General features: G+C 48.7%; 2 protein-coding genes across 2 annotated transcripts in view; both read right to left on the reverse strand.

Annotated features, from left to right (window-relative positions):
- Window positions 1–1,675: 1,675 nt before the first annotated feature.
- LOC147019143 (ubiquitin carboxyl-terminal hydrolase 2-like) lies at window positions 1,676–19,754 on the reverse strand. Its single transcript, XM_085899452.1, has 7 exons — window positions 19,644–19,754; window positions 7,649–7,762; window positions 3,059–3,180; window positions 2,792–2,932; window positions 2,382–2,548; window positions 1,855–2,022; window positions 1,676–1,747 (listed from the first exon to the last, which is right to left on the reverse strand). The coding sequence occupies exons 1-6, from the start codon at window positions 19,728–19,730 to the stop codon at window positions 1,901–1,903; spliced, it is 753 nt and encodes a 250-aa protein (XP_085755578.1). The 5' UTR covers window positions 19,731–19,754; the 3' UTR covers window positions 1,676–1,747; window positions 1,855–1,900.
- A 34-nt stretch (window positions 19,755–19,788) lies between these two features.
- Window positions 19,789–23,527, reverse strand: part of LOC147019144 (uncharacterized) — a 6,046-nt gene continuing 2,307 nt past the window's right edge. Inside the window, exons 3-5 of the mRNA XM_085900053.1 lie at window positions 21,148–21,283; window positions 20,778–20,941; window positions 19,789–20,172 (exon numbers count right to left, since the gene is read on the reverse strand). Coding sequence (XP_085756179.1) covers window positions 20,134–20,172; window positions 20,778–20,941; window positions 21,148–21,283 — 339 coding nt within the window. The 3' untranslated portion in view covers window positions 19,789–20,133. The remainder of the gene's footprint in view (window positions 20,173–20,777; window positions 20,942–21,147; window positions 21,284–23,527) is intronic.

Consider the following 23,527-nt stretch of genomic DNA (forward strand, 5'->3'; position numbering starts at 1 on the left):
TGATGGTTTTGAAGCATATTCTCAATGTGATTCAGGGGAGCCTGACTGAAGGGTCACTGAGTCACATTCCGCATGCGTGTGGTCTTCGGAAATAAAACGTGTAATTCGAGGATCCTCATCTGACTCTGTCATCTTACTCGGCCGAGTGGAGAGTCATAACACCTGTTAATACAGGTTATGAGTGGAGAATGGGAGGGCTTCTATTAGACAAAACTAACAGGTCTGTGAGAGCCGGAATTCTTACTGGTTGGTCGGTGATCAAATACTTATTTCATGCAACAAAATGCAAATTAATTATTTAAAAATCATACAATGTGATTTTCAGGATTTTTGTTTTCGATTCCGTCTTTCACTGTTGAAGTGTACCGATGATAAAAAATTACAGACCTCGACGTGCTTTGTAAGTGGGAAAACCTGCAAAATCGGCAGTGTATCAAATACTTGTTCTCCCCACTGTATATCTATCTATAATTCCAGCAATCTGTGTGTGTGTGTGTGTGTGTGTGTGTGTGTGTGTGTGTGTGTGTGTGTGTGTGTGTGTGTGTGTGTGTGTGTGTGTGTGTGTGTGTGTGTGTGTGTGTGTGTGTGTGTGTGTGTGTGTCCGCTGTTTCTCGACAACCACTGGTCCGGTGTAATTGAAACTTGCCAGGTATATTGCTGGGGACCTGAGGATGTGCCTTTTCAAGGTTTGATATTAATCGGACAAGTGCTTCCCAAGTTATGGCCATTTATTTACCAACCAATGGGAAGACATGTTGTTGCGTGGGCGTGGCCGATGGGGAAGGGAACCTCAGCCGCGTTCCCCATTACGGTTACAACTTACGGGCTTCCGGAGAGTGATGACTTCGTGTATTCTAATAATTTCTCGATTTCTTATGCGCATTTATAGATAAACACAATGGCCCAAGTTATGATCGTTTTCATATAAGACGGTGTATAAATTTCGGGAACATCAGAGTGCTGGTATGCTCCGAACCAGGAAGTAAATTTTTTCTCTCTCTTCTCTTCTCTTTTTGTTTTTCCTTGCCACGACATTGCGAAAAGGTAAAATATGTTGGCGCCAATTGAATAATTGGGTATTAAAAATAAATTGCGAATAATCGTAACTGTGAATAATATCGAACTTCCGGGTCATGCACGTACGGGCACGTGAGAGCGAAGAAACGGCCTGTGTGGTTTATTTATTTATTATTATTATTATTTTATTATTATTTTTTTTTTTTTTACGGGCACATACTAGTATATGGGTCGTTGTCATGCTCGTTGTCATGTCATATAAATATATATCGAAATGTGGAGTGTGAGGAGGACTCTCCCGATCTCCATTGGACATCGTCCTGTACCAAGGCGTCCCCTCCAACCCAGAGGCCTCGGCCCAGAGACTCTGTCAAACAGACAAAGATGACATGGTCAGCATCAGTTACACATCAAACGGAGCCGCCTATCTGGATTTCAGGTTTATTTTCCCTCATCACATTGTATCCTTGGATTCGGAAGGCATTTTCATGGGATAAACGACTTGGGAGTTTTTTTAACATGATTTATAATTCTTTCCTCCCTCACCTCTTTTAAGAACACGGTACCAGGGGTAATCCCGATGTTAGCTTTCTGGTTAAGATGGCTGGCTCAGGATGTTTGGATCCTGAGTTTGAGCACCCAACCATTGAATTAACACCAGGTGGGGTTGACTCAGTCCGTCATCTCAGCCCATCATCCTTCCAAGGTCAACAAAATGAGTACCAGTGCACTGGTATGGGGGTACAGCATCAGCAGCATTGTCACACTCCAAGAAAATAATAGCTACCTGGCAGTCCAGCTGCCGTAAGCAAGAAGAAGAAGAAGAAGAAGAAGTACCTGGTGTGTGGCTGTTTCTGCCCTTTTGCACAATATGGTGGCATCTCTAGCACGAGGTGCGGCCCGTAGGACTGCGCCTTCGATGGTACATCAGCACGTAAGCATCTTTTTTGCAAACCTCATGCTCTTCCGCAGAGAACACTTCATGATCATCAAAACTCCTCCAGCCTGTACATCACACCGTGGGATCAGAAAAGACAACTTCAAAACAAAGCTCTTATCATTGCAACATGAAACGATTCTTTGGCTGCATTGTCCTTGAATCTACACAGTCATCAATAAAATAACACCAACATTCACGAGTGACCCAGTTATAACAAGGAATAAGCGTTTAAAAATATTCTTCAAACCATTACAAGTTAAAATGCTTGAAGTATAAAATAAATTCCTTTAAAATCTTTTTGGTTTGGAGATCCTTATCTTCAAATGACTTGTGATATTCAACCCCAGATAAACTCACAAACAGGAAAACAAACAAACAAACACAAACAGCATCGAACAATTTCCACTCGCTCCTTCAACCTTACCGAGGACACTATTTTGAGTGTCAGAGGTGCATGGCCGTCGTGCGATGGTGGTGTAGTGTGCCAGGTCCATTCGCAATCGTTTGTGTTTGATGACAGCATACAGGTCGTAAGTTGTAACTGCGCTTGTCATGACAGCATCGCCACAATATGGCACCATTTCAAGACCACTGCAGCAGAAAGGTGCATCAAACAATGTTGTGTGGTCGATCAGGGAGAAGAGGAAGAACAAAGAGTTGAACATATTGATCAGGGTAAAACAAATCCAGACACACTTGTCCTGGCTCATGGGACAATAATTACTTCTCTCTTGTAATCCAAAGCTGCAAATGACAGTCTATTGTGATGAGTTCGATTGGAGTTGCATGTTCTGAGAACAATATGTTGAGGTTTCATCATTCCCAGGTACTTACCTCAATGGGAAGTCAACAAGGGTTTTGATCTTCTTTCCCAAGTTGTTGAAACGTAACAGGTGAAGGATCAGCACCTCAGGAAGGTGACTTATGCATCCCTGCATCGTCCCCTTTTTCATTTCATTGCAATCAGAACAATAACTGGAAAGCACGATGAGACACGAAAACAATCATGGAGGCGCATTGGCATCTGATAAGTTGTTCATATTTACTCACACACGGTCTCAATCACCTTATCTTGTACCATTTACTATATTCACCACTTACAATTCTGTATCACTTTGGAAAAGCAATGACAGGCAGTCTGTGAGATGAATCTTCTTTTTATGTTTCGCATTGTGTGGCAGAGGCAGCGATAAGCAGGAGAAGGATTCAAAATGCCTCGATCCCTGAAAACAAAGAAAAACCCAAAATAAGGGGGGGTAAAGAGGGAGGGAGGGGTGGGGTGTAGAGTTATATTCATGAATGTAAGAAGAAAAATCATGCAAAAGAGAAGATCATAAATGTAAGAAACAAGTTTTGTGAAAATAAAAATTATTTTAAACTAAATGCATGATTGGTTAAAGTGGAGAGAAACAACAGGAAGAAAAATTCATGGAAGAACCCCTACCTTGATCTTGAAAAAAAAAAAAAAATATATATATATATATATATATATATATATATATATATATATATATATACCCAACAACAACAACACGCTCACCTTCTCCCGATTCACCTTCTTCTTCTTCCTCTTACCTTCCTCCTCGTCTTCTTCCTAGATTTTTTTCTACACTTCCATGACCTAATCTGTTGAACTCTCTCATACATTAATATTAACAACAAAAACGATCTTATAATGCTTCATCTTCCTCTCTCACACATGTGGTACTCTTTACTGTTTCACAATGCACTACTCTTCTGCTATTTTAACAGACTGCTCTCATTTCGACCTCTCCTTCATTCCTTGCCGAAAAAATCCAACTATTACAGCGCTTTTTCTCTCCATTCTCTGAATTCGCCTTCATTGCATCCATCAAGAATTGTGATAAATCGCATCTCTGACCTAAAACTTTTAAAAACCACAGTTTGCCATGGATGTTCACTTTCCATCAACCATTCTTTTTTTCCAACTTCAGTGCCAACTCACCCCCTCACCCCTCACTCTCATTCTCAAAGCAACCATCCCACTCTTCTCCCTCCAAGCCTCCCTCTCACCTCTCTCAAAAATTCCCCCTCACCTTTCTCCCACCTTTCATCCCCCTCACTCATCATTCTCTAAGTTGGCCCCCCTCTCATCCACCAAGCTGCCTCCCTCCACTGCCCTCTCACCTCCATCTCTTCACTCCACCTCCTCAAATCCTCACCTGCCTTCTTCCTTGTCTCTTGTCCCCCTCACCCCCAGCACCACAGAGCCTTTTCTCCTCCTCATTCGGCCCCCTCCCCTCGCTACTCTGCAATACCCCACACTCTTTCAACAACCCTCCTTACCTCCCCCTCGTCCCTTGTCCTACCCTCCCCCTCCCCCTCCACCTCCTGCACCCAAAGCTTCCTCCACTACCTCTTCATTAAAAGTGTGGACCTCAAATATCCGGGGTCTTCGCTCAAACCTTTCAGATCTTTCCATACAGGTTGCCACTGACAAACCAGACATTATCTGCCTAACAGAAACTTTCCTCTCCCAAGACGTGTCTGACTCCCAAGTATCTCTCCCCGGTTACTCCCTCTTACGGTATGACAGACCTGAGCCTCGTCCTGGTGGAGGTGTTGCTCTCTTCATCAAAGACTCTATTCCTCACTCTCCATGCACTGTTCTCACTCCCCCACACCCCCAGGAATACCTCTGGCTTCAGCTTCCCCTCTACTCCCACCTTATTTTTATATGTGTACTGTACCGTCCACCGAACAGTGATGACTCCATCTACACCTCACTATGCGAAAACATGGACCATCTTCTATCTTCTCATCCAAACTCTCTCTTCCTCTTCTGTGGTGACTTCAATTGTCATCACGCCAGTTGGCTAGGTGTGGGTACCTCTCTCACCTGCCATGGCACCTCAGCAAAAGCTTTCTGCGACTCATTGGGACTGACTCAATCGGTCAACTTCCCGACCCGGATCTCAACCAATGGTACTCCATCTCTTCTGGATCTGATTTTGACAAATTTCACTGACAATATCTGCTGCTCTTCCTTCGCTCCAATTGGTTCTTCTGACCACGTCATTGTTAAAGTGGACATCTCTCTGGCTGTTATCAGAGAACCACCTCACCGCCGTCGAGTCTGGCATTTCACTCAAGCCGACTGGCAGGGTCTCCGAGCAGCCATCAAACTTACAGACTGGTCTCCTATCACTACTTTCTCAAACATCAACTCATCCTGGGAATTCTTTCAAAGAAACTTGCTCTCCCTCATGCACAGATTTATCCCCTCTCGTCTTCAGTTGTCCTACCCTTCCTCCCGCCCATGGTTTACTGAAGCTTGTGGCGAGGCAGTTGTCCTGAAACAACTTGCCTTTGCCTCATGGAAAGCAAACCCAACTGAGGGCAATCTCAATTCTTTCCACAAAGCTCGGAACAAGTGTGTATCTACCCTCAGGAGAGCCAGAAAACAACATCTTTCTCATCTCAAGTCTGAACTCTCAAACCTCTCTCCCTCCTCAAAATCCTGGTGGCATTTAATCATATCTGTTTCTGGTGTATGTTCCCCCTCCATCCCCTCCCTTACCTCAAATGGCCGCACTGCTGATTCCACACGTGATAAAGCTGAATGTCTAAACTCGGTGTTTGCAGCTAAATTTTGTGTCCTAAACCCATCACTATCTCTACCCACTTTACCCAGTCGCACCCAACTGTCCGTGGACTCTGTATCCTTTTCTCCTGACAAGGTGGAGAGCTTGCTTTCAAACCTCGAGTCAGATTCTGCAACCGGTCCAGACGGCATCAGCCCACGTGTCCTCAAAGCCTGCTCTTCTGCTCTTGCTCACCCTCTCTCTGATCTATTCACCCTCTCATTTGCCCAAGGTCATCTGCTATCTGCTTGGAAATCTGCGAACATCACTGTCCTGCATAAGAAAGGTGCAAAAACAGATCCCTGTAACTACAGACCAATCAGCCTTCTCCCAATCATCAGCAAGGTTATGGAATCCATCATCGCTTCAGACATGAAATCCTTCCTCTTCTCCAATGGCTTGATTTCCAATCATCAATTTGGTTTCAGACAAGGTCACTCTACCCTGGATATGCTGCTTCTGCTCTCCCATCAATGGATGGAGGTCCTCAATGCCAGACAGGAAATCCGAGCCCTATCCCTGGACATATCACGTGCTTTTGACACAGTCTGGCACCCTGCACTACTCACCAAACTCTCTTCTTATGGTATCCAAGGCCATCTCCACTCATGGCTCGCAGACTTCCTCTCCTGTCGCAGTCAACGTGTGGCCCTAAATGGAGTTCTTTCATCCCCTCTTCCTGTGCAGGCTGGAGTTCCTCAAGGTAGCATTCTGGGCCCTGTTCTTTTTCTGGTTTTCATCAATGATCTCTCGGACTCTCTGGAAAATCCTCTATTTCTCTTTGCCGACGACTCCACCCTCTGCCGTACCATCTGTCATCCCTCAGACCGGCAAGCAGCAGCTTCTTCGCTCACTGCAGATCTGGATAAAATCACAAACTGGTCCAACACGTGGAACATGTCTTTCAATCCAGACAAATCTCACAATCTCACTATGTCTCTTCGAAAGGACCGTTTAGAAACCCCCCCCCCCCCATCCACTTTCTCAACAATCCTCTGGAAGAAGTCTTTTCTTTCAAGCTTCTGGGTCTCACTATCTGCCATGACCTTTCCTGGGAAAGTCACATTTCCAACCTCGCCTCAAAAGCCAGTCGCCGACTGGGAATCCTCCGTCGTGCGAAGTCCTTCCTCGGCCCTCTTGAGCTCCTGACCACTTACAAAGCTTTTGTCCGTAGCCTGATGGAGTACTGCTCTCCCCTCTGGGCTGGTGCTCCTGCCTCCCACCTTTCTCGGCTTCACGCTGTCGAAACCAGGGCATTTAAGATCATCGGCATCTCCCGCAATGAAGCTGAGTCTTTGGGCCTCTCACTCAATCACCGCAGGTTGGTCGGTGGTCTTTCTGTCTTCTACCGACTCCTCTCCAGCCTTGCACCCCCTGCTCTCTCTGCGATTTGTCCCCACCACATTTCCACAGGCGCTCAAGGTCCGCCAACAACCCCCTTCTGGTAAAACTTCCAAAATCACGAATCACTGCTCATCTTCACTTTCATTCCTCTTTTTTCCCGCCTTTGGAATAAACTTCCTCACTCTATTCTTTCCCATTCTTCCCTCCAGGCTTTCAAAACAGCCGTTTACCACCACCTCTTATCTTCCCCCATCCAAATCCTCGATCTTTTCTACCCCCGATAATCCACCCAAGCCCACTTCCTTCAATTCCCCTGCTTTCCTTCCTGAAAGTCATTGTAATGTCCATCTTCTCTTCGCCATGTTCCCCGTCCCATTCCCATCCCTCTCCCTTCCACAGTTCACCTAATGTGTCTGTTCCCCACTGTTTTGTCCCTTCCACTCCCGCCCCTCTTGTCTCATGCCTCCTTGCTGTGAGTTGTGTGTGAGCTCTCATACGAGCCTCGACCAAGGTATACAAAAAAAAAAAAGAGAGAGGGAGAGAGGGAGCGACATCGACAGTGAGAGAGACGGAGAGAGAGACAGAAGACAGAGAGAGAGAGACTGAGATAGAAAGAGAGACAATGAAATAGACAGAGAGACAGTGAGAGTGTTCCGCAAATGAGGGACAGACATACACTGACAGACATACAGACAAAGTGTCAGACTTTTTCAATAAAATTAATTTCGTGAGAAAAACTTACAATGCCGCAGCTCGAACACGTAATCTTGGTTTGTTGTTGGCCATAAAATGTGTCGTAAATGATGGAATTGTTGAAATACGATTTGTTGTTTTCCCACGACTTCGCTCCTGCAACCTGTTCCACAAAACATACAAATGTGTGAGCAACAGCCATTTCACAAAAACGTAAAACAGCCAGGAAATGGTGGCACTCGAATGATACCAACGGTCAACAGAAAAGCTTGAGACCGAGAACAAGAAACAAAAACATGGAAAATATGACAAAGAATACCAAGTAATATCAAGGACATTTGGCCCATCATGACTGCACCACACCAATACCAGATTAAATAAATCCATCAATCCATCAAAAGGACTGAAGTAAATGGGATTTGAATCTGGTTTCTCAGCATCACCAGCCATTGGTTCAGATAGCAATGCTAAACAGACCGAGGCAAGCTCTTGGTTCTGTTCTCAACAAAACAGACTGAATGAGAAGACGGTTCCACAGAGCGAATGACCTGAGTGCGAGGCTAGACGGTGTAGGACGAGATTATAATCAAAATTACGTCGGGTAAAAACACAAGCAGCTCCCGATCACTGTTAAAATCAGGGGCGACATGTAGTGAGATGGATGTGAAGAAGATCCAGGACAATATGGGCTTCGGAGGATCCATTCCCAGCTACTTCAACAGTGTCTGCAGTGTCAATACATTTCCAAGAGAAAGGCAGAATTAATGATGAGATGCAAGGAATAGCTTTAAATTTCCAGAAATAATTAAATCCTTCAAGTTTTATACCATAAGAAGATTGATGAGTGAATCAGGAAGGAAAAATACACAACTCATGCAACAACGACGTGGTGATTCTCCAAATACGAGTTAATCCTTCAAAAAACAGAAAAATTAATTGCTCGTCTCATTTGCCTCTTGATCACTCACGACATTATTCCACATTTTCTCACAGTAAACAATGAATATTCCTCAATAATTAAACTACCAACAACTAGTGCAGTTGCACAGCAAGGCAAGCATGAGGTCTGATGTTTGACAACCCAGTCGTCTTCATTCAAGGCAAACCCGATGTGAGACTGATAAAGATCGGTGTAATGATGGGAAGTTCTGTCTGTGACACTCTGTGGATCAATTGCAATGAATACGAGTGTTAGTGTCTCAACAACGCTGTTGATGTTATAAATGTTCGTCAGGGCCATATTTCGGAGGCAAGGCAAGTGGATTGCTTGCATGGAGGTCGATCACGTGATCCAGGGCCGACATAAAATTGGGGCCTCCACATTATTGTGAAAACACATTTTTTTTGTTTAAATAAATGCCAAAAATTTCCATCCAATTAAAAAAAACCTGAGTAGTTTCAACGAAATGAAGGATTTTATCAAACTTTTATCTGGATAGAAGGTAAATGTAAGCATCCATATTTATTCAACATATTTGTCATTTTTTTTAGGATTTAGGAATGTTTTGATCATGTGGAAGTCGTTTCGTTCTGCATCTGTCTTTTGTTCCTACATCTGTCTTTTGTTTCATTTCATCACGTGACATAATGAGTCAGAAGCCTGACAGTCACCGTCACCGTGTGCATGAGAGTGGCGCAGCGAAAAGGAAGAAGGCCGAGGAAAAGGCAGATCGACTTGCTGCTGTCATTGCGAAGACACCGACAATTGATCAGTGGTACAAGGGATCGTCCGCTTCAAGTTCTCAGCCGCAGACAGAAGATGAAAATGAAGAAGGAGTCCAAACTGAAGATACGACCGCTGATGATACTGAAGTTGATGTCACTGAGGGAACGGGAATTGATGATAACAAGGATGTGGAATTCACTGCTGTTGCCGCAGGGAGACGACAGTAGATCCCAGAAGTGCATGAAGACTCTGTTTGAATGAACATCGATGGGACAGGAAAGACTGATCTCTCTCACACTCATGAACATTGAGAGTGACCTTCTGCGTCAGCTGTCCATTGATGAAATTGTGGATGACTTTGCCAGTCAGAAGGCGCGTCGAGTCAATATGACAAAGTGAACGTCCCACACAGCAGCTGCATGATCTTGTGTATCTGATGATTTTATGAACATCGTTCCACCTGATGTATATTATATTGTTATTTGCAAAAATTCCAACCCTCCCCCACTCTGTCGACTGCACTCTCTGCTCTCTGTCGCTCTCTGCTCTCTGTCGCTCTCTGCTCTCCACCTTCTCCTACTTCTCACCCAAAATTTTTGGTTAATACGACGACGAATTGTTCTGTCGGCGAAGCGACGGGCCGGCTCTGTGAGTTAATATATCAATTTAAATTATTCCATGGACTTTAAAATGTCAATTGCGTTGTTCTTCTGGCTTCACTCAGAGACAAAGCTCTGAGCTACTTATACTGCCCACTGTGAAATGGTGGTGCAACATCGGGTGGCATTGGTTCAATTTATACAACGACAGAGTAAAATATCCTGGATGTGAAATAAAATTTGGTATCAACATTATTCATGCCTGTTCTCCCGCATTTCAAAAGTGAATGCTGAGGTTTTCAAAGGCAACATGGGAAGTGGCCGCCGTAAACTGGAGACACACGAACGCACGGACAGACACTATGGTTTGCAACTTATCAAAAATGACTTCCCTTCCAAGGCCAAATAACTTCAACACAGAAAGAGATCATTCAGCAAGTCCAGCCTGTACAATGGTTGCCAACATACGAGGAGAGGAGAGGAGGAGATTGGGACCATACTCTGTGCAGAGCATTGGTGCTGCTTTTGCAGTCTCCTTGGCTATTGGGCACAATCCTGGACGGGTCGCCACTCCGACACAGTATACCAGCATGCTGGCACTCATTACGCCGACCTCGGAAGGATGACAAGTCGAGTGACCACCACCTGGTGTTAATTTAACAGCTGAGTACGATTTGAACTCAGCACCTCAGGATCCAAACCCCACCACCCTAACCATTAAGCCAACAACAAGCATAACATTTGACAGTAGGTCCAGTATGTGCTCTATCCTTTGTAAATGTTTGACATCAAGCAAGGAAGCACCACACACCATGTTTGAAGCCTTTGATTTTGCGAATGATTTCGCCGGGGTTGAAACACCGACCACCTCGACTCAGAACGGACGCTCCAACTGGAACGAACTACATCATCGAGTCCACCAAGAATTAAATTTGAGGTTATTTTGAACCTTTGAAGTTTATTATTCAACGTTCTTTTCAGGTGACAATGCCAAATGGAGGCGTTTCTATCATTAAATGACGACTTTGCACCGCAAGCTTTCTTCAAAGACTTGTTCATATCGGCCACTGTTATAAAGAATGCAGACATGGTTTGTTCAAGTTGGTGATAAACTGAGGGTCATATCTTCACGCAATGTTCAACAAACCAATTCCATGTTGTGTTTATATTGTTGTGGTTACCAAATTCGCAAACCACCATTCAGGTCCCTGAGGTGAGATATCTCGGTAAGTACATGTGTAGTTAGGCCCAAACCCGTTGTCTAGTGGGAATACATGTCATTTATGCGTGCTGCGACTCTTCAGGATAGCCGTTTTTCTTTTGCTATCTTTATTTTGGACCAACCGCCATGATTACCACCACAATCACAACATCAACCACCAACCACAACGCCGCTTCACCACAACCGCCACGACCTTCCCGTCACACCTCGCAACCGTCGCATCGCCACCGTTCTTGCCCCGCTGTGGGTGCCGGTGTTGGACTCGTGCAGGGCGCGCGCCGAACAGCGTGTACAAAATCACGGATTTTGTGCTTCAAAAACGGATCAAAAACGACACACACCCACTTTTTGCCGTCCAATCGGTGAGCGAGGGGCGAATTGGCCCCGCCCCCAGGGCGATCGATATATGCAAATTTATGGATCAAAAAGCCTTCACGCCCACTTTTTCTCGGGCCAATGGGGAGCGAGGTGAAAGGTCGAAGGGAGGGGGTCAAAGATGAGAGGGCGAAGCTACGGGGCTGATAAAAGGACCGTGTTCGTCAGTCCAGAGAGTCCAGAGGCGGAGAGTAGGAGAGTCCAGAGGCGGAGAGTAGGAGAGTAGGAGAGTCCAGAGGCGGAGAGTAGGAGAGTAGGAGAGTCCAGAGGCGGAGAGTAGGAGAGTAGGAGAGTCGGAAACAGAGAGTCAAGACTTCGCGGGCGGTGGAGTTGGCAAGAAGGAGCTGGTCGGCGTCGTGTGTTGGAGTCGGAGCGGAGGGGACGGAGCTGTGGAGAGGCGGCGAGGGCAGACGAGGGGGTGCTCGCGTCGTGCAGGGAGCTGCACCCCTGGGAGGCCGACAGCGCGACCTGGCCGAGGTGGAGACGCTCGTCGCGGGATAATAAAAATCCTCTATACCCCGAGCATCAGCAACCCCCTCCTGTTTCCCCCCGCGCTGAGATAGTGCGACCAAGGGGGCCCCTTTCCCACCCCCTACCAGACACTGCCCGCGAGGCCCGCGGAGTTGAGGCGCCATCGCCGCTCCGCGTCTCATCACCAGACGGGTAGGCGCGACCCGGTCTCGGCCTCAGGCCCGCCTCATCCTTGAGGGTATTCTTTTCCTTGGTTTTGGGTATGTGTTGTCGGCGCCGTCTGTGAAGTAGAATTGTATAAGTGTTGCCGTGTGCTCGGTAGTCGGTATTAGATCTGCATTGTGTTTTCGCTTTTACATTTGCTTTTTGTGTAAATTGCATTGTGTCTTTTCTGTGTGCTTTTGGTGGAATTGAATGTGTGCTTTCCGTTCGTCGCGAATAAATGTGCTTTGTGTTGAACTGTTTCCCGCTTCGCTTCGTCATTTCCTTCATTGAATCCTCATCTTGCTTCACGTAAAGGGTTGGTAGTGGGCTGAATACGCCCGATAATTAATCGAACCGTCGAGGTCGACGATAACACCGCTCGGTTATTCTGATAGTACGGAACGGGTCGCTTAAGTGGCCCGTGTCCGAAGTCGACCTGCGGCGAGGTGCGATCGCCCGGTCTACCCTCCGCGTGGGTACTTAGGTCGGTCGAATTTGGCGAGCAACCCTATCCCACGCGGGGGCTGATTGGCTCGATCGCGGTGAGACCGAAAGGTCCACCCGTGACTGGTTCCCGGCGTTAGTCCGAGAGGGTCACGACTGGATTGTCCGTCCGGTGGGCGACGTGCCGCGATTCGAGTTACGTGGCCGTCAGCACGCCGGCGGGCGCGAATACCGTAACACTGGTGTCAGGTCGTGCGATACAAATTCATCGCCATCCTCGCGGCACTGGTATCGGAGAACAGGAAAACGGGCTCTCCTGTCTCCGGCTAAATTCACGGGAATCGGTCCAGGGGTGAGAGAAGCGACCCCCGATTCCCTCCAAATTACGAGCGAGCGAAATTAACCCTTCACGAGAAGCAAGATGGCGTCTCAAGGCGAGCGGGAGCCGGGGGTATTAGAAATGTATATGTGTAGTAATGTAGAGTCCATGGTCCAGGATGGAATCCCCGAGCAGGAAATGTTGATTGTGCAGGAACACGGACTCGCCCAACTGAACCCAGAGCCCGAAATGGGTGCGGCAGCGGCCGCGGTGTATGACACCTCCCCCCCCCCTCCTCTCCACCAAAACCCTTCCCCAAACCTTGCCGAAACGGCTCAGCTGAGTGCATCCGACATGGCCCAGCTATGCGCCATGCTGGCGGCAATGAACGAAAAGATGAATGCGAAAATGATCGAAAAAATGGATGCGAATATGAAAAACGAAATGAAAGGCATGAACGAAAAGATGGATGCGAATACACAAAAAATGGATGAAAAGATGGATACAAATACAAATGAAGTGAAAACGACGATGGATGCGAATACACAGCAAATGAGGGAAGAGATGAAAGAGCTGCGGGGGGAGACGCAGAACATGGGCCGATGCCTGCAGGCGGGCATGAAGGCCGTGAGCAGGGAACTTAAAATGGCGACTCCACGTGTCGGAACGAACGAGCTGGAAGGGGGTGCAACGGCTGACAGGCCCGCGGTGGAGGCGGGTAAGGAAAAAGTAATTCGGGAGACAAGAGACGAGGTGAAAGTAATTGCGAGGGAGAGAAAAGAACAATTAATACGGAAAACAAGGATGAGGTACGCGGAGATCGTGAAAGAGCAAGGAGTGAAAAACAGGGAAGGACGGGAGCGACTTAAAGAGAAAGCAAGGTTGACCTACATAAAGATAAGGGAAAGACGCCAGAAAGAAGCAGAGACCAATAAACACGATGAAGACGGGGTGAGTGACGCACACACACACACACGGAGGTAGTGGAGGATAATGGGGGTGAGCTCGCGGAGCGTGCAGGGACCCGGTGCGAGCAGCTGGATGGCCTCCTCCAGGAACGAGGGGAGGGAGTCTGCCCCCTTGAGGCGAGTCACGACCAGGTGAGTTCCGTCGTGCTTTGCGAGGTTGAGGGGACGAGTGCTGTGGACGGGTGCACGGAGAGCTTGGGGGGTATAGAGGCCCCGGAGACCCTTGTGGGGACACGAATCCCCAGTGTGGTTGTCCCTGTGTGTGTGGTGCAAGGTGTGAGTGCGTCCCCGTGTGTGGAAGCGACCCCGTGTGTGAGTGGTGTGGTGGCGATGGTGCCGGAGTGCGTGCTTCCCAGCACGCCGTGTGTGGGTGAGGCACCGTGTGTGAGTGAGGCCGTGTGTGTGGATGAGGCACGGAGTGTGGGTGAGGCACCGCGGGTGAGTGCCCCCGCGTGTGTGGATGAGGCACCGCGGTTGAGTGCCCTCGCGTGTGTGGATGAGGCACGGAGTGCGAGTGAGGCACCGCGGGTGAGTGCCCCCGCACGCGTGAGTGAACGGCTGTGTGCAAGGTCGCTGTGTGCAAGGGAGACCGTGTGTGTGAGAGAGCGGTATGAGAGGGAGATGTCGGTTGGCATGCGGGAGCACGCAGCCGCGTCTCCCGGTGTGAATGTGATGGAGTGGACTGTGTGCGTCGTAACACGCAGGTATGCGTGTGTGGAATGGAGACGGAGACGGCGACAGAGGAGAGAAAGCCGAGTAGCGGCTGGAGTTGTTTCGCGGACCGTGCCGGGTTCACCCAGCAGGGAGCACGAGGTTCGTGCTGTGCAACGCACGAGACCACCACGTGCTCGCTTGCGAGAGTGAAGTCCCGGTCCGGAAACGCACGCGGTGGATTTGCCGATCCCGCGGACGGACAAAGTTTAGGCAGGTAAACGGATTTGGACCGGACGGGTTCTCCACGCGATCGTGTGTGTTAAGCTCCAACGGGCAAAACACATGTGTTCGCGTGGGGAACCCCTCGAGACGTGGGGCTTGTGTTTTTTTTAGGCGCACGGTGACGCCATGGCTGCACGTGGGGTTGGAATCCGGCAGGAGGGGTATCTCTGCCGGATGGTACCGTCCAAGGAGGGACGAGGAACACGTGCAGCTGCATGACGTCACGGGCAGGTGCAAAGTGCGCGAGCTCTGAGTTGCCGCGCAGGTGCTGCGCATGGAAAAAAAAAAAAAAAAAAGCAAGCCTCACTTTCGGGTGCACAGGATTCCTGGGCAAGGGGTGAAAGACCCCCTTACCCTGGGCACAGGATGGAAACTAGTTAGGGGGAAGGGTTAGCTTAGTTAGACCGACTTCATGGGGCAGGGGTAAGTCCTCATGGAGTCCGTGGAATGGATTAGTTAGAGGGATTGTAGCCAGATTTAGGTTGGGAAATAAAATGATTTTTTGATTTAGGAGACAGAGACAGACTTTGGATGTGTAGTGGGGACGTAGTTTAGCTACGTAGGTTAAAAGGAACGTGCTGTAGTATAAGGGACGACGTGGGAGCACGAGTTAGTTAGGGGAGGGAGTTAGAAGGATGGCAGAGTTCAGCGGTGAGTGTGTTGAAGAGTTGTGAGGCGAGTACGTGTACATGTTGAGTGAGTGAGGCCAGCGGGTCTGTGTGAGTGGAGCGAATGGGGAATGCATGGTGCGATGAGTGATTGGGGGGAGGAGTGACTCCCGCCCAAGGGACCCCGGGGTCAGTGTAGAGTGAGTTAGCTGGGTTAGTCAAATTGAAAAATGGAGGTCGTTTTGTTGTTGGTGGGAATGTAGGCTCGAGACCCATTTGGAGGGGTGCAGGAGCCCTGTTGACGGGCTTGGGAGCGTGGCTGCGAAAGGTGAGTATCGCTGAGTGGGTACCCCGGGCACCAGGCTAGTCGGCCGTGGTAGGCCAAGGGTCCATGGGGGGCCGGGATAGAGTAGTGGGCACGGGTGCGCCTGCTTGGTGCGGGGGCCCGGGGCGCCATTAGCCGCGTGGGCAGTGTTGTGGGCACGGGTGACCCTCGGAAAGGGGCCCGGGAGGCCGGCCTGCCACGTGTGCGTTTCAGGGGAGGTGCCATGGGGGGCACTCCCCGGTGTTAGTTAGGGAGCTGGTAGGCTCGGAGGCAGTGTAGTGCCCGGGGGTGCCATAGCGGGAAATTCGGCAGAGGGTCGTGCCTGCCAAAGGGAGCCACGTGTCCCAGCCAGGAGACCGTGTGAGGGCACGGAGAGAAAATTGGGGGGCGAGGCCCGAAATTGTAAGGACACCAACACAGGCGACGGGAATCTGGGTTGTTAGAACCAATAGTTTAAGCGAGAGGCGCTTGTTGAAAGCCCCGGGGTAGTTTAACAGTTAAATGGATAGGGTAGATTAGGAAGTGTACCCCTCCGCACCATCCATCCCCTCGCTGTCGTTGTGGGCCGCTGGACCCACTTTGGTTATAGATCGCCGAACTCTGGGGAGGCCATTCTGAGGCTTCGTTGGGCCTCGACACAGGACGTTAGCTCTCCCTTGTTCCCCTCCGGGAAGGGAACGTAGGGGTTGGGAGTAGGCTAGGTGACAGGATAGGTTAGCCGAACAAGGACGATAAAGGGGGTTAGGGGACGATTTATAGTGGGGGAGTAAAAATAAAAACAACAGAAAAAATTAAGTTGGGGCTAAATTGGGGTTTGACAAATTAAGGGAGTGGGTATGTACAGTGACAGGCAAAGGCGATGGGTTGGGAGGGAGACAGGTAGGTAGGTCCAAGTGGCCAGCACCACCGCACTCCCTCCACCAACCTCCACTGAACGGCAAAGGCTGGCCAGCTTCATCTGCAGCTGCTTAGCTGCAAGGCCTGTGCCGGCTGGATCGTCTGCCGGCTGGCTGTTTTTCTGCAAGGCCTGTGCCGGCCAGTTCATCTGCTGGCTGTTTTTCTTCAAGGCCTGTGCCGGCCAGTTCATCTGCTGGCTGTGTTTGCCTGCAGTGGCCTTCTTCTGCGGGCTGTGTTTGCCTGCTGCCTTTGCCATGCCATGCCCACTGCCCACGTTCACCAGCCCCGTTCAATTTTTGCTTTGCCCCCCCCCTGTTCGTTTCCATGTGCGCCAGGATCAGAAAGCAACAGTTTGCAAGCTGCAAGAACTGCCCTGTTGGCAGCTACAACACGGGCCTGCAGTGGCGGCCCGTGCACCGTGTTTGCGTCCATCCATTCATCCATCCATTCGTTGTGTTCATTGCGTGTGCCACTTGAGCTGGCACGGAGACTGCGTTTGTGCAGCCCATGCACCGTTGTGGTTCACTGCGTTCAGTTCAAAAGGGAAGGCCTTGGACTGCGTGTGAGCAGCCAGCCACGTTCCCTGTCACCTGCATTGTTTTGAGCCAGAGACTGCATGCGGGCAGCCTGGCTCCCTGCTAACTGCTTTTCTTTGTGCAGAGTTCAATGATCCTGGGCCATGGTTTAGTGTAAAATTTGTAAGTTAAGGTTAAGATGTACTGTAAATATGAGTGCGCCCCCGGCATGTATGTCTTAGCGCCGGCAATTTTATTTAAGTCGTCCGTGTGAGTGAGTTTGTTTAGATAGTTACGCAGCCCTCAGGTTATTTATTTTGGGGACACGAATACCATGAATGTCGCACTCAGGGATCCGTCGGTAAAATGTACAAGGGGAAAACTACACATGATGGCACACGAAAATTTGACGACTCGGGACGAGTCTGTAAAAAGGGGAGGGGGTAGCGTTGTGGTTACCAAATTCGCAAACCACCATTCAGGTCCCTTAGGCGAGATATCTCGGTAAGTACATGTGTAGTTAGGCCCAAATCCGTTGTCTAGTGGGAATACATGTCATTTATGCGTGCTGCGACTCTTCAGGATAGCCGTTTTTCTTTTGCTATCTTTATTTTGGACCAACCGCCATGATTACCACCACAATCACAACATCAACCACCAACCACAACGCCGCTTCACCACAACCGCCACGACCTTCCCGTCACACCTCGCAACCGTCGCATCGCCACCGTTCTTGCCCCGCTGTGGGTACCGGTGTTGGACTCGTGCAGGGCGCGCGCTGAACAGCGTGTACAAAATCACGGATTTTGTGCTTCAAAAACGGATCAAAAACGACACACGCCCACTTTTTGCCGTCCAATCGGTGAGCGAGGGGCGAATTGGCCCCGCCCCCAGGGCGATCGATATATGCAAATTTATGTATCAAAAAGCCTTCACGCCCACTTTTTCTCGGGCCAATGGGGAGCGAGGTGAAAGGTCGAAGGGAGGGGGTCAAAGATGAGAGGGCGAAGCTACGGGGCTGATAAAAGGACCGTGTTCGTCAGTCCAGAGAGTCCAGAGGCGGAGAGTAGGAGAGTCCAGAGGCGGAGAGTAGGAGAGTAGGAGAGTCCAGAGGCGGAGAGTAGGAGAGTAGGAGAGTCCAGAGGCGGAGAGTAGGAGAGTAGGAGAGTCCAGAGGCGGAGAGTAGGAGAGTAGGAGAGTCCAGAGGCGGAGAGTAGGAGAGTAGGAGAGTCCAGAGGCGGAGAGTAGGAGAGTAGGAGAGTCGGAAACAGAGAGTCAAGACTTCGCGGGCGGTGGAGTTGGCAAGAAGGAGCTGGTCGGCGTCGTGTGTTGGAGTCGGAGCGGAGGGGACGGAGCTGTGGAGAGGCGGCGAGGGCAGACGAGGGGGTGCTCGCGTCGTGCAGGGAGCTGCACCCCTGGGAGGCCGACAGCGCGACCTGGCCGAGGTGGAGACGCTCGTTGCGGGATAATAAAAATCCTCTATACCCCGAGCATCAGCAACCCCCTCCTGTTTCCCCCCGCGCTGAGATAGTGCGACCAAGGGGGCCCCTTTCCCACCCCCTACCAGACACTGCCCGCGAAGTTGAGGCGCCATCGCCGCTCCGCGTCTCATCACCAGACGGGTAGGCGCGACCCGGTCTCGGCCTCAGGCCCGCCTCATCCTTGAGGGTATTCTTTTCCTTGGTTTTGGGTATGTGTTGTCGGCGCCGTCTGTGAAGTAGAATTGTATAAGTGTTGCCGTGTGCTCGGTAGTCGGTATTAGATCTGCATTGTGTTTTCGCTTTTACATTTGCTTTTTGTGTAAATTGCATTGTGTCTTTTCTGTGTGCTTTTGGTGGAATTGAATGTGTGCTTTCCGTTCGTCGCGAATAAATGTGCTTTGTGTTGAACTGTTTCCCGCTTCGCTTCGTCATTTCCTTCATTGAATCCTCATCTTGCTTCACGTAAAGGGTTGGTAGTGGGCTGAATACGCCCGATAATTAATCGAACCGTCGAGGTCGACGATAACACCGCTCGGTTATTCTGATAGTACGGAACGGGTCGCTTAAGTGGCCCGTGTCCGAAGTCGACCTGCGGCGAGGTGCGATCGCCCGGTCTACCCTCCACGTGGGTACTTAGGTAGGTCGAATTTGGCGAGCAACCCTATCCCACGCGGGGGCTGATTGGCTCGATCGCGGTGAGACCGAAAGGTCCACCCGTGACTGGTTCCCGGCGTTAGTCCGAGAGGGTCACGACTGGATTGTCCGTCCGGTGGGCGACGTGCCGCGATTCGAGTTACGTGGCCGTCAGCACGCCGGCGGGCGCGAATCCGTAACAATATGTTTAAAATGTATCTAGTTTGTCATCATGCTCTTTTTCTGGTTGAATATTTATCTTTGAATGCGTGCTCAGCTTTTCAAGCACAGTGGCCACCAGAAACGGGAATAAGACGAACCCACGGACAGACACCACGGTTCCCATTTTGTAATTGATGAAGGGTGGAAATTCATAGTTACACTGTCAGGAAGATGGAGCAAGTCGATATTGCAGTGGCACGGAGGAACTTGGTTCAGTTCTTCATGGAGTTTATCAAGAATGACCATCAGACATTCTTGGGCATCATGCTGCTCCCCATCATTGAAGTCGGGGCCACCTTGCACATCGCCTCCTGTTATGAACAAGGGATTGAATGGACACAAGCTGTTGAACAGGTGGAGCTTATAATTGTTGATGGAATAAGTAATATTTTAATCAATGCCATGTTTTTTACATTCATCTGTATGAATCTGTTATAAATTTGGAACTTTTAATCTAATCACAATGAATATCGAGAACAAGGAAAGATTGCAAACCCTCATCCAGACTTGTTCCGTGTGGTTTTATGGTACGTATTCTGTGGACGTTCTCACATTCCAATTGTACATACTTTATAGACGTACTCACATTATAATTGCACACACATTCTCGCTGCACTTGGTTGAAAAAAAAGAGAATGTGTCCGACTGGCTACCACGAGGTGGTGATGGTGGCCAACGTTAGCACATTCTGTGCAGAGAAACAGACAAACGAACAAATGAAAAATCACTCACAGAGCGACACTTGGCAAAATGAAATGGCACTCCGCAGAGCGCAGACCTCCGCCAGGCTAAAGAGTTCACGTTTTGTATCCCACTGATAGCCCAGATCTGGATCCCGACCTGAACCAAAATCGAGACTCTTCATCCTCGTCACACACCCAATGTGTCCACCAAGTTTCGACCGAATCCGTCCTTAACTTGAGATATCATTCATGCTACATCTCGTTTTTGCCCGATCTCTCAATGGTGAAGAATCACTTGAAAAATTCTCGTATCCGGATCCATATTAGGATTCAGATCTTCAATAAAATTGTGCATTGCTCTTTTTGGTCGGTCACTTATTCACCAAAAAATTCAGAATGATTGCCTGAAAACTGTGGCCAAAAATCGTGTGAGACACAGACAGACAAACAGACAAACGCTGCAGACCAACATACTTGGCAAAAAGATTTTTTGCGGAGTTTCAAAGAAACAAACACATGGAACCAAATGCAATACCCTCCACTTTGGTGAAGGTAAAAAGATAACTTGTCGGTGAAAGTGAATGAAAAAACAAAAGGATTCCGAGCTCACCATGAAGTACACTGGATTAACAAAGTAGTCCGTCTTTTTCTTGTTGGTGAACAATTTCAGGACTTTACCATTAACAGAGAACTTGTCCTTGTTCCAAATGGCCGTGAGGAGTTGACTGAAGAACGTTGTTAGGTTTCCAAAGTCATCACTGTCAAAGTTCATTCCTGCCGGAGGTATGACAAAAGAGGACAGTGAACGGAAGAGCAGACAACGACGTTTCCTGATCTTGTTCAGACCTTGCTGTTGTGCTGGGTTTGCTGTGTCACTGGGATCACTGATGAAAATCACCAATCTCCACTCAAATACATTTCAAACTCCACATTGTTGTGAAGAGAAACAAGGGCAAGACCCTGCTTGGTGATGAACTTACCAATAAAGTAGGCCAGCACATCCGGAGTATTGGCCAAACACTGGACCACACAATTCAAGTAGCACAACAGGAACGGATTTTTCAGGCCAATGAAACCGACGGGATAACGGAAGGTGTCATCTTTCATGGATTGATGCTGTAATGCAGAGAGAGGGAGGATAGAAAGAAGGTTGAGTGGAGTGACATAATACATTTATTGTCCTCATTCCCAACACAAGCACAAACTTCATTGTCCTTCCTCTGACAACTGTTTTCTTGTCTATTCCCAACACATTCTACATGTTGTATGGCTGTCACCAAAGATAATTCATTTTTGTGAATACATAATCAAGGCTCGTGCAAGAGTAGAATTAGTACACTGAACGGATCAGGACACAGAGGGACAAAAGGAACAGATGAGATAGGACGGAGGATTGATGAAATTTCTAAAAACGAAAGATTGGGGTGTGTTCGAGAGGACAGAAAAGATCATGGTTTTGAATTGGGGATGATCTGAGATGGTGGTGAACAGCTGTCCTGAAGAGGTGGTGGGAAGATTGAATATAATATGGAAGTTGGTTCTTGAGGTGGGAGAAAAGAGGCACAAATGAGTGGTGGTGAGCAGTGATCCTGGAATGTAGGTAATTTAATCAGAATGGGGTTGGTGGTTTAATGGACCGTGTTTGCCCTGCAGAATCCTTGAGGGACAAAGCACGGAAGGAGCAGAGGGTGCAAGACCAGTGAGGACACGGTTGATGTGAGAGAGAGAGAGAGAGAGAGAGAGAGAGAGAGAGAGAGAGAGAGAGAGAGAGAGAGAGAGAGAGAGAGAGAGAGAGAGAGAGAGAGAGAGAGAGAGAGAGAGAGAGAGAGAGAGAGAGAGAGATCAATGACCTGTGAGTGATGGCGTGGTGATAGACCGTGACACTGCTTCATCGTGGGAGATTCCAAGAACCTTGAAGGCCTTGGGATCTCCCGTGTCAAGGTGAGCAAGGTCTGCGGCAGAGGAGCCAGCCAGAGGAGAGAGCATTACTCCATTAAGCTGTGGAAGGAAGGACTTTCGACGACGGAGGATGCCCAGTCGGCAGCTCGCTTTGCACCCCAACTTTGAAATGTGGTTTGCCCAAGAAAGATCATGGCTGATAGTGAGACCCAGGAGTTTGAATGACCAAACGTCTTCAAGATGATTGTTAAGAAAGTAGATAAGGGGAAGGGGGGGTTGGATTGCCAGACAGTCCTTTCTGAAAGAGATGGAGAGAGTGTGAGAATTGTCAGGATTTTTAGAAATATCCCAAGAAAGTAGGTCAGCACATCCAGAGTATTGGCCAAACACTGGACCACACAAGTCAAGCCAGAGTCAAGTGTTTGACCAGCTTGTGATTTTCTCATGGTCTGAAGAGATTGAAGAGGTTGCAGCTTGCCTGTATGAAGGATGAGGGATGTCACGGCAGAGGGTGGAGTCAACAGAAAACAAACAAAGAACATTTTCAAGAGAGTCAGAGAGATCATTAAAGACCAGGAATAGGACTGGACCCTGAACACTGCCTTCGGGCACTCCAGTCTTGACAGGGAGAGGAGATGAAAGGATTCCAGGAAGAGCCACACCTTGGCTCCGAGAGCAGAGGAAGTCAGTAAGCCATGTGTGGAGTTGGCCATGGATGTGAGAGGAAGACAGTTTGGAAAGTAAGGCCGGATGCCAGACTGTACTAAAAGCACAAGATTTGTCCAGAGAGACGGCCCTGATCTCACGTCTGACATTGAGGGTCTCTGTCCATTGTTGGAAGAGTAAAATCAGCAAGTCCAAGGTGAAGTGACCTCATCTGCAACAAATTTGTGATGATGAGGTTGTTGGAGAAAAGAAAGGATTTCATATCAACAGAGATTGTGGATTCCATGACCTTGATGGTGATTAGAAGTAAGATGAGAGGTCTGTAGTTAAGGGGATCAGTTTTTCCACCTTTTTTATGGAATGCAGTGATGTTGGTGGATTTCGAAGCAGATGAAAGATGACCCAGAGTAAATGATATGGTGAAAATGGCGGATGGAGGATGGGGGAAGAGCAGCAGAGCAGGATTTTAGGACACATGAGATGATCCCATTGGGTCCCATTGCAGAGCCAGAGTCGAGGGTTGAACAACCTTCTCCACCTTCTCAGATGCAAAAGACACAGAGTACAGGCAGTTGGGGACAACAGGGAAGGATGGGTACCGAGTGTGAGGGGCTGGAGATGCAAAATTTCGAAGCAAACACAGAATTGAGGCATTCATCTTTCTCACAAGCACAGAGAGCTGTGGTGACATTTGAAGTGAGGAAAGGGATGGAGGGGGAGCATCCACCAGAAACAGATGGAACAAGACACCACCAGCTTTTAGAGGAGGGAGACAAGTTTGAAACTGTTAACATT

This window comes from Eptatretus burgeri, chromosome 10 (genome assembly GCF_056783735.1).
Source record: "Eptatretus burgeri isolate ZD-2024b chromosome 10, Ebu_testis_v1, whole genome shotgun sequence".
NCBI lineage: Eukaryota > Metazoa > Chordata > Myxini > Myxiniformes > Myxinidae > Eptatretus > Eptatretus burgeri.